The sequence below is a fragment of the Clavelina lepadiformis genome, chromosome 7 (assembly GCF_947623445.1).
Source record: "Clavelina lepadiformis chromosome 7, kaClaLepa1.1, whole genome shotgun sequence".
Classification (NCBI taxonomy): domain Eukaryota; kingdom Metazoa; phylum Chordata; class Ascidiacea; order Aplousobranchia; family Clavelinidae; genus Clavelina; species Clavelina lepadiformis.
The window spans coordinates 18,393,610-18,404,241 of NC_135246.1; the positions used below are offsets into that span (position 1 = coordinate 18,393,610).

At 36.9% G+C, this 10,632-nt stretch overlaps 1 protein-coding gene and 2 long non-coding RNA genes across 3 annotated transcripts; 2 read left to right on the forward strand and 1 right to left on the reverse strand.

Annotated features, from left to right (window-relative positions):
- Positions 1-107: 107 nt before the first annotated feature.
- LOC143466156 (uncharacterized) lies at positions 108-798 on the forward strand. The gene is made up of 3 exons (XR_013118721.1): positions 108-269; positions 380-414; positions 555-798. It is a non-coding gene; the product is annotated as an uncharacterized LOC143466156 (long non-coding RNA).
- A 3,311-nt stretch (positions 799-4,109) lies between these two features.
- Positions 4,110-5,564, forward strand: LOC143466158 (uncharacterized). The gene is made up of 3 exons (XR_013118722.1): positions 4,110-4,251; positions 4,350-4,521; positions 4,748-5,564. It is a non-coding gene; the product is annotated as an uncharacterized LOC143466158 (long non-coding RNA).
- A 136-nt stretch (positions 5,565-5,700) lies between these two features.
- Positions 5,701-7,422, reverse strand: LOC143466157 (uncharacterized). Its single transcript, XM_076964784.1, has 3 exons — positions 7,130-7,422; positions 6,714-6,891; positions 5,701-6,453 (listed from the first exon to the last, which is right to left on the reverse strand). The coding sequence occupies exons 1-3, from the start codon at positions 7,305-7,307 to the stop codon at positions 5,868-5,870; spliced, it is 942 nt and encodes a 313-aa protein (XP_076820899.1). The 5' UTR covers positions 7,308-7,422; the 3' UTR covers positions 5,701-5,867.
- Positions 7,423-10,632: the final 3,210 nt, after the last annotated feature.

Below are 10,632 nucleotides of genomic sequence, written 5' to 3' on the forward strand. Positions count from 1 at the left end.
ACAGAAAGTCAGTGACTAAACGCATGCTTTCAAAACGTGACAAAACTAAGCACGAACTAGTGACGAAAAACAGATTTTTGGTAAAATACCAACTTAAAGACAATTGTTAATAACGCGAGTTTAGTTGACAAGTAAACGAGTTGAGGAGAAGTAGAATTATTTTTTTTTCCAAAAGTTTATTCAAGTTTGACGATGAACAAGCTTCTCATCTACGCCGTTGTCTTTGCACTTCTGTGCGCAGCCACAATCTCTGCCTTGCCCTACTTCAAGTAAGATCATGTGTTAGTGGTTTAAACATTTATTGGCTTAACTGTCTTATTAGTCATTTACTTTAGACGATTTTAAATTTGTAAAACAAAATTATTTGTTTAATTTATAGAAACACTGCTACTTTGATTCCATTGCGAGAGAGTGGTAAGTTAAACATATACAATATATTTACATGTACTATATATCTAAATTAGTTATGTAGGCTAGTGTATAATTTAATTAAACAAAGTTTTATAACTGAACTCGATCCACAGTAAAGCTTAATCGTTGCTATTTTTCTGCAGCGAATGTCGAAAATCCTGGACTTATTTGTAGTCCTATTTGTGCGCCTTCCTGTTGTATCGCTTAGAAGCAAATGATATAATAAAATTCCTAAGCAAACATTTTTATTGTACTCGGACAATTTACAAATATGGGAGTGTTGTTTTTAATGTGTAGTTTCAAATTCATTAACAACCTGTACATATGGTCACGAAAACAAAGAGAAATCATTGCTAGTTGTAAATGAAATAAAATAAAATTATCGGATGCTTTGAAGGTTTTTTTTGTTGACATTCGTTTAGTTATGTTGACATGTTCAAAAGTAGAAAAGTGTGAGGAACCGAGAACTATACCAAGAAAACAAATAGGGTGACAAAACTGGCGATCATTTTTATCCTCAAAAGTTTCAAGTTTATAACTCATTTTCATTTCATTGTAATGATGACGTCAAAACACGACTTTCAAATCAAATGTAAGATGTCGCTGTGAAAAGGTAGAGTCATTCAATGGTAAAAAACTCTTTATAATTCTCTAGAAGACCACCAGAGTCGCAAACAGGAATAGTAGGTTATCAAGGAAACTTCTTGAACATACAATTAATGTTATTCGCTTGATAGCCATAACATGACGCAATAATTTCTGACATAATTAATAACACGCGCAGAAATAAATCCAATTTCTAACCAAAAATTCGCTGACATTCGATGATGATCAGACATGTCCTGGGAGCACGTCAACTTAAGTCGGCGTCAAAACAAAGAAGTCATTAAAATTGGCTTGAAGGGTGTAAATATTTTGCAATCAATAATTCGATGCAAATATGGCAACGTGCAAGTCTGTCTATGTGGCGTATATATAACTCTACGATAATTATCAGTTGTGCACATCTGAAAAGTTTGGGTCTAGATATGAATGTAAAGTTACAAAGCTGCAAAAAATTAGTTAGTGCAGCACAATAAACGAGGAGCATTTTTCCGAAACCACCAACTTTGTACCAAATCCGAAAGAGCCGGAAGATAATTTGGGTCCATTTTCTAAAACTGTACGCTATAAGCTTTTTCTTAATTGCTGTCTATGACGCAACAATTAATGGATCAAAATGGCGCATCGGCGACACAATTTTCGGAGGAGAGTTTGATGATGATTTTAATCTTTGGACTGCTCCTTTTCCTTGCAACGAAAATTTACAGGTTAACTTTTCTGCCAGATTCTATTTGATAAAATTTATTCAGCCATTTAACATGGGCTTTTGACATTAAAAATTAAACGTTTGCGAATGGAGGCTTATTTGCTACGACGCACTAATAGCTGACTGTAGAATTTGTGAAGGTTTATGAGAAAACCTTTAACACATATATATTTTTAATTTGATCGTTACAAGCAATTTGTTATGAAATAACGAGATCGCGTTGAGTCAATTTTAAAAGCGTCTGTTTAATATCAACCTAAAAGAATTAATTAGATCCCTGAAGGATACACTTATTCACAGCCAGTATTTTTAAAAGGCGTCGTCACAGCAACGTAAAAGCGTATACCAGAGAATCATGTACATTTCGAGATTTTGACGCTCAGTTATATACACAGGTGTGCAAAGGTGATCGTGGATCCATACGGCGATCTAGATGACGACGTTTTCACAAACCTCGAGAAGGGAACATTTCCATATATCACGTGAACAATTGTGATAAAACGAAACAAATACTTCCGTGTTCTAAATGCGGAAGCTCACGGAGCTCACCGTTAATTGTTTTCAGCTTGTGAAAAAAATTAATTTAAATCAAACTAAATAAAACAAACGGAAAGTTAATTTTGCCAAATCTTTGATTACGAAAACACATTTGCTTTCCCAGTATTAGATTTATCGATTTGACTTATGACCATGAATAAGTATTTCTTGCCGTTTCACAGACTTAAAATTTGATAAAATGATACAACAGGTCGACTTTCGGAAAAAGTACCCCGTAGCTTTTGAAGTTTATGTTAATGTCTGTCTTCAATATTTCAGGCAATGTTTTGAGATATTGTGCCCAACCGATTGGTAAAATAACGGCTACTAATTAGATAATTATTAGTACTAATTACTAGTAATTAACTATTTATGCAAATAACCTTAACCTTAATAAGAAATTTGTAATATCGTACTGAAAATTATAAGTCGTCCACAGCATAGAAAACAAAACATCTTTTTCCCGCTTCTTGATATCGGAAGAATTTCGGCAGTGAGATTTGGCCTGATGTGTGGCCTGGATTGATAACGGAATGTTGGAAAATGACGACTACACTTCTCGTTTTTAAGCTGTGATTCAATAACTTGCTTTGAAAGCTAGATGGCGCACTTTATCCAAAGTTTATAAAATGGAAAACGAATACATGATTGTTTCGACACAAGTTTGAAAGTAAATTACCAAAATATCATAAATATGAAACTTAAAATTTAAAATTTTTCCCCCTACCCTTCAATGGGCTTTGGCGCTGGCATCAGGAATCGTCCACAAAGGATTTGTCATGATATGTTGATGGTTGTCGTTCAGGAACAAAATATTACGATGCATCATTACACGTTAAATTGATAACTGCGCAACTGAGTAACATTTTTTCAGATCAACTCTCTTGCGAAGAGAGGTATTCAAAGTTAATTAAATAATGATGGTTAAACTTATATATCATTGTTGTGAGTCACTTGTTTAAATAAAGTCGTGTCTTAATAGATTGGTATACAGATGTAGATGGATAGATGCATGGACATAGATGGTTATAACAGAAATGCAAGTAATTCGAATATGTTGCTCTGTGGAGTGTATGCTTTAATAAAATGATTCTATTAATTTGTTGACGTTGATTTTTCGGTTCAAAAGTCAAATCGTTGACCGACATTTCTCGGTGAGTTATCTGCTGAACAATATTTTTACTCGTAAGTGTTCATGTTGATCACGAATCAAATCATCGACATGTTCATGCGGGACATTTTAATGGAATTCTTGGATATTCAGTGGTAAAAAACTTATCAGAGACGGTGGCCATTTAAGTAATCCATTTCGAGAATAATGTAGACAAAAACAAAACAACCGTGACAACGAAATTCCCAACAATGAATTCGACGATTTGAGTCATATTTTCATCGAACGACGACTTGGCTTAGGTTCACAGCAAAGAGGTCGTGAATTGATTAAAAAGCTTGCAAGAAATATATAAATCAATAATTGGATACACTTCTCTTGCAACGACGCGAACCTGGTGGCAAAGTTGGGTTACTCTGAAGACGAAGTTGCTTGGCGCGGTTATGTAGAAAAAGATTTTACTTGAGATAAACAAGTAACAGATATAGGCTACAACTGTTACGATGGATCTGCTGTTAACAAAAACACAAACTTAGATAATCGTGTAATATCGTATCTTAAATACATGATTCATTAACGCAAAACTGTCAGGCAATTTTATTTTGTCAATCTTTCTCAACTATACGGTAGAATAACTATAGCAGGAAGCTTATTTTACAAACAAAGTCCCTTGGGATGAAATGATCTCCTTTTTTTGGGCGTTAACAATCTGTCAGGCAGGAATACTCGCCTGGGACCTTGATTAACGACTGCAATGATAATAATTTTTTAGGCGCTTGGTCTGAAATCCCAGCCGAATAGGTTTAGCATAGCAGCTGTGAAAAGGTAAAGCGTTGCAAATGAAGGCACAGAGTCTATGTCAAGCATCATCAAGAGTTCAGAGGTCAGTAAAAATAGAGGCAGTCTAAATTTTATGTAACTGCTTACCAGCAGTTTTCCGTGTTTTAGATTACATCCTAAAAATGTTTTGCGTCTTTTTAGTTCAATTCCGTACTAAAATAAATCATTTCCTGTATGCTCTGACCTTTCTGGCGGATTATATGATGGGCCAGTTATCAACAGATGACGCTTACTTCTGGGGAGGATTGGAAGAATTTTTCATTGTGCTCCTACTCGTCGGTTTGGTCGTTTTTCTCCTCCTGCAAATTTACAGGTTTGAATTCTGCTGGTTATGTTAACTAATTTGTGGTTTACTTGCTGTGGTTAACTACATTAAACTTATATGTTAACTTAAACAGTTAGTGCAGTTTGTATTTAATGTGTTCAGATATGATGTCAACATAACAAGACTTTTGCATATTTATGAGGTCTTACGCAAAAGTGACGTAACGTAGAGTGGCGTTTACTTCGAGATTTTTAAAGTTCAGCTGTCAATGCAGGTGCGCCATGGTGGTTTTGGATCCCTACGCCAACCTGGACCAAGAAGCTTGGGCGGAGAACCTCGGGAAGGGAACTCTGCAAAGTCTCGTGTGAACCGGAAGTAAACGATAGTGAGAAAATTGACGAAAAAGTTTCGTCACTGAAACGCGGAAGTTACCGACAAAAACAATTCACGTCACTCTAGGACTTTGACTTGATGACTGGACCGGTCCCAAGTTGGCAGTATGTCAAAATATAGGCTAATAAGCGAAGAAAGACATGTAAGTTGATAAATTTCTCAAGAAAGTCAAAACTGGAAACTTTGCGTTTCACTGAGTAAATTTGGTAATAGCCTATGCACCAACAAAATGTTTTGACGGCTTTCCAATATCGTAGTTATTAATTTGGTTTAACTGTTTTCCAATAAAACAGTGTTGTTTGAACATGAAACATAGGTTGATTTGACTACGACTAATCACAAGATGTCAAACTACGCATAAGGTTTGTAATATTCATTTATAAGGCAATCTAGTGTAGTCTAACGGATGTTATGATAGCCTATTAAGATATCTTCTAGAATCTAGATCTTTTTTCACTTTAGTAAAACCTTCAGTGCAAGCTCTTGTGATATAAGGGAATGTTTACGCAAAACTTTACACACGCAAAGAACATAATTATAACTGGTTATGTTGGTGAATAACAGGAGCAGCCTTACATATACCTTGCGATGGTGTAATTGAAGAACTCTACCGGCTCATTTTAATCTAATTGTTCTTATTACATTAGCTACGTCATCGCGTAATACCATGCAAGTAATAGCGACTGCTCATTTTGCAGCGTGTGTGCTTTATTTGGTGAAGTATAGGTTGTTCAATATAGAGCTGTTCTTGTAAGTGCTGTCATAACCGTGCATTTGATTGGACGTATATGGCCAACTTGTACCTACTGTGTTGATAGAATTATCTCAAGCTCGTTTTGTGAAATGTGCCATGCAAAAAGAATGTGGTTTTATTTACCGTCAATAAATAGATGATAATTGTACCGCGAAAATAGCTACAGAACGATAATAAAGGTTTATATTTTGCCTGCTTAGAATATAATATGAAGGTCATGGCGTCATTACGTCATTGCTCTTTGGATCTAGTCTTCGACCCAAGTGTTAAACCATTCCTTGCATTTCTTATTGACCCGGTTCAGAGACGCCGCCTCTTGGCTGCAGCGTTTTTGCATTATGACGTAATAAGGTGAGGTAGAATTGGCGGGCAACGTTGTCTGCCCGATGCGTTGGTTATGATTGGTTCGTTTGAAATAAGTCGCTGACAAATTAGGCGTCATTTCTTTGTTTGAAAAGAATAAGTTGGGATTTCCGTAGTGTGCTTTCCGCCATTTTATTTCTTGCTGCTCCCTGTGTGACGCTTCTAAAATCTGTCTGTGACGTAATAATAGAGCGTGATGACCGGAAGCGAGACCGGTGGGTCGTTGTTGGCCACGTGGGTAGCGGGCGGGAAGTTCGTAGGCGGACATGTTTTCGGCACTCCTCGATATCCGCGGAAGGATTCCGGCGGAGAGATTTTGCCCGACGTACGGAGGAGTTTGACGCGAAGAATGCTGGGAGCTGATGGCGATGCTTCTCGTTTTTAAACTGTGATCCCAGAATTGGCGCTGAACGCTAGGGGGCGTGCTCTCCCTGGCACTTCGCCGTCGCAAGCGATCATCTGTCAGGCTCCTATTGAAATAAAATCATTTAAAATTACGACTGTTTTATAATTACGTACAATTTCATCATTATGGGAGAAGCAGCCCACTTTCAACGCCAAATACTGGTCGCCGATAATTTTGATGACGTCAGCAACTTTAACTGATAAACATCGACGTCATTTCCGGTTAAGAAAATAGATGTAAGTGTGAGATTTTGGGCAACCAGTATGCGAGATTAATGCGGAGCAAATTGCTATAGATTTTCTCGCAAAAAATATTTATCATCACCTTCTTGTGATGAACGGGTCGCTCCCTAACTCCATCCTGCGGTCCACCGTCTTCCCGTTTGACGAATTCCTCATCTCTCCTGTCTGCTGATCGAGATAATACTTCTTCAGGATGTTCGGACTTCTCGAAGCCATCCTCTTCAATCTTCCGTCCTCGCTGGATGACAAGCTTCGGGCTTCTGAGTAAACAAAAGAAATTCAATCTCATTGTTTTGTTGTCAGTGACGTAACAACGACTTCAGTTGTGGGACCAACTTTCAGGCTTAAAACTCAGTTTTTAACAAAATGTTTTATTTATTTTTTTAACTTATTTAGCAAAATTACATTTTCTTACGAGAAATTTTTGACAATATAATCGGCGTCATGTTTTACGGTTAAAGTTTGTTTGAGCAATACAACGCAAATGTGATCTTTGACCTTGAGGTTTTTGGTTTACGCAGTTTTCATTCAACATCTGTTGCCTTCGCCACATTGCTTCATTGCGCCACCCCACGGTTGATTTTCCTAAAGAGTTTGTCCGCAAGGTAACGTTGCTGTGCTGTCTTCCCACATTGCGAGGTGATGTGGAATGAGTTCCCATTGATGGTGACATCATAATAGACTTATCACGGACTACTCAAATCGTTGATACAAAAGCATTGTCAAGAATAATTCATTGTTACATGATCGATTACACGTTGTTCTAGAAACTCTTATGTCGACGCTTTCATTCATCTACAGAATAAAAGAATGTGATAAAATAAACAAAAGCCTAATAATTTACCGTTTTCAAATTCCATTCAAACTTGGCAAGAAATTTTGCGTTTGCTTCCAGTTTTGAGTTAATAGCCCAAGGGTAATTTATATCAACACGAATATGATAATTTAACAAGAAATGCGTCTCTTTTTAAAAATCCATGCATTGCAATGTGTACATTGTGCGGTTCTGTACGTTATATTCACCGCGCAGTTTATGAGCAATGCTCGTGTAATGTGTATTGTACGGTTCCACGACAATTAACCGTGGGAAATTGACCGCGAACAAACTCACCGGGGACAACTGACCGGGGGACAACTGACCGTGACGTAAATTTACCTAGAACCAACTGACCTTAAATCATATTATCACTTAAATCATATAATTTGAATAAACAACAATGCTAATTTGCGTAAAAAATAAAAATAAAATGCGTAGCGGTTGATTTGTGTCGCCGGCCAATTTGTTGCCGGTCAGTTGACCACGACCAATTGTCGCCGGTGAATTTGTTCACGGTCAATTGACGTGATCCCGTATTGTACACGAGGCGCGCATATTCTGCGCGTTGCACGCTCAATAGACATTCTTTAAATGCGCAGCTTTGCACAGGTACAGCGTAGCAGCGATTAATTAGAAGAAAGAATTTAAATTTACATTGAATAGGGCGCATTGCAAAAATCGTACAAGTTTTAAGCTCATTTGTAAAAACAGATTTTAATCTAAAAAAGGATAAAAAATGTTGAAAAAGAGAAGCTCTTCGCAATTGTCGGACTAATCTCTGATAGGTGACATATGATAGCATCGCTTAGTACACCCGGGATTAATACCAGTCAGAAATCACAAAAGATTTTGCCGATTTGTTCAGGATTTGCGTGGTGCTGTTCGGCAAATAATCAAATATTAGAAGTCGCGATCTTGTACAAACACTTCTGACAACTGGGATTTGTTATTTTCGAATTTTTTCACCTTTCTCACGCGGAAACCTACTTTATATCAAAGGGGTTTTTAACCGATAGGCGTCGCTTACATGGCACATTCGACAGGTAATTAATCCAGACGTCAATCTGAAAATTTAAAAATCCATTCCATCCAATTAGGTTCCTTCTCTATCGCCTCCTAATGATGTAAATTAGTTGGAAGACAGTGATTTTAAGATGTTCCGGTCAAAAATCAAAAATTTCTTTCAATTGGCCCACCGGTAAATTCTTTCACAGACAATGGCCACAATTTTTATTACAGTCTTTTTTTTATTCTAAGGCGTTGTAAACAGCGTTGACCGACCCTATACCTATCGCTACCAAGCACACAATGGATGATCATCGAGGCCCTTTATTTCGGAATGGTCACTTTGTTATTATAAGTTGTATTTACCACACGGTTTCTATGGCGACCAGACCTTTTCCTATAACGTCGCGTTTTAAAGATTCGACGCCGATCGAGATTGCGCCCTCAAAGTATAGCTCTGTTTGACAAACAGGGAATTGCGTTATATCTAACCTGCTATTTTAAACAGCAGCACAGCTTTAACAATTTCGATTATGACGTCATAATTGTAATATTCTAGCCACTAAATCGTCGAGTGACGTAATAAGTAACTCAAAGTTATCATCAGATCGCAAACACAGGGATAACGGGAAGCAATTTTCGATAAAAAGGGCGATTTTAGTCTACATTTCGGCCACACTCTGCAAAGATGAAAACAATGATGTCCATAAATTTCACGTCTTTACAACAATGCGGAACTCAGAGGCCGTACCGATGATTTTCGTCGTTTGAAAACTCGTTTCATGCTTTGTCGTAAACGAACTGTTACGAGATAGACAATTTATTACGACGGTTATACGTTTTGTTTAACTCCAAAATCTTCTGTTTGATGAAGCCCTCGTTACAAGATTTAATAACTTGTAGTAGGCTCATCAACCGACGCATAACAACATATAAATAGATACTTGAAAGCAATTTATATGTTCGGCCTTTGGGTTGCTACAACAATGTAAGACAACAATCGCTCCTGTTACAGATGGTTGAAAAGCCGTCAATTATTCAACCGAGATCATTAAATATTAATACTTTTTGCTACTTGTTTTTCTTAAACCTATTTTTCATTTGACTTGTAGATGGTGGAGCGCAAATATAAAACCAATTTTCAATTCAACGTACTTGAAAAATTTCGAGGATTTACCGACATAAGCCTACATGTATTTTTTTGTTTGTTACTATCTCTGCTATTAAGGTAACTTATCCCTATAATCCGACTTTTAAATTTGTCAACTATTCTGCAAGTTCTTTAGTCGAATTTTGTCAGCAGTTTTCTACATCGACGCCATTGCAATTCAGGACGATCTATCTGTTTGTTTGTGATTTCATGACTTATCTGAAACTCAACAAGAGCTTGATTGCCTAATATGCTTGGCATGCGCGAACCAAACAGTTGTGCACCTGCTTTGCTTAAGCGCCAAGCTATTATCTGTTTGTCATGCCTGAGCGTACCATAAAAATCACAGGATACACTGATCTTTATGACATCATAAACTATTGGTTCAAATCCTTTGATGACAGGTGTTGTTTGTTTTATCTAGCAGTACAAGAAACTCTATAAATCTTTTATTACCGTTAGCAGAAGGCGGGCTTTCAGATAAAATTTAATAAACAATTTATCATGACATATGTGCAAATAGAGCTGATTTCCAGTTATCAGAGCATCCTTCCTAAGCAATTTTAACAAAGTAACTAACGAAGCAAACAATGGCGTAGATTTTGGCCGGTAAACAGATTCCCGCTGATATTCAGAATTTACGAGAATAAATATTCCTTGCGAGTCAATACGAAACGTAACTCGTTTGTTCAAACTCATTTCGGGCGGACCCAAAAATAATTGCGCTTTAAGGATTCTTACAAATGAAATATGTCTCTTATGTGCACGATGCTATTCTAAATATAATATACCAATTAAGTTAACGAGGGCAAATTGCTAACACATCTTTCGATATTTATTAAATGTGCCAGTATTTTGTCATGTCAACTAGTTACAAGCCAAAGCCTTCCACACCCAGCACATTATCTTGTTAAGAGTAAACTCAAAATTACTTGCTCAATTGCTATGCCTCAGTTGTTGCCACTTATACCCATTGAGGTGAAAGTGCGCAACGAAGGATATTGTTTGTCTTATTATATCGTCATCTTT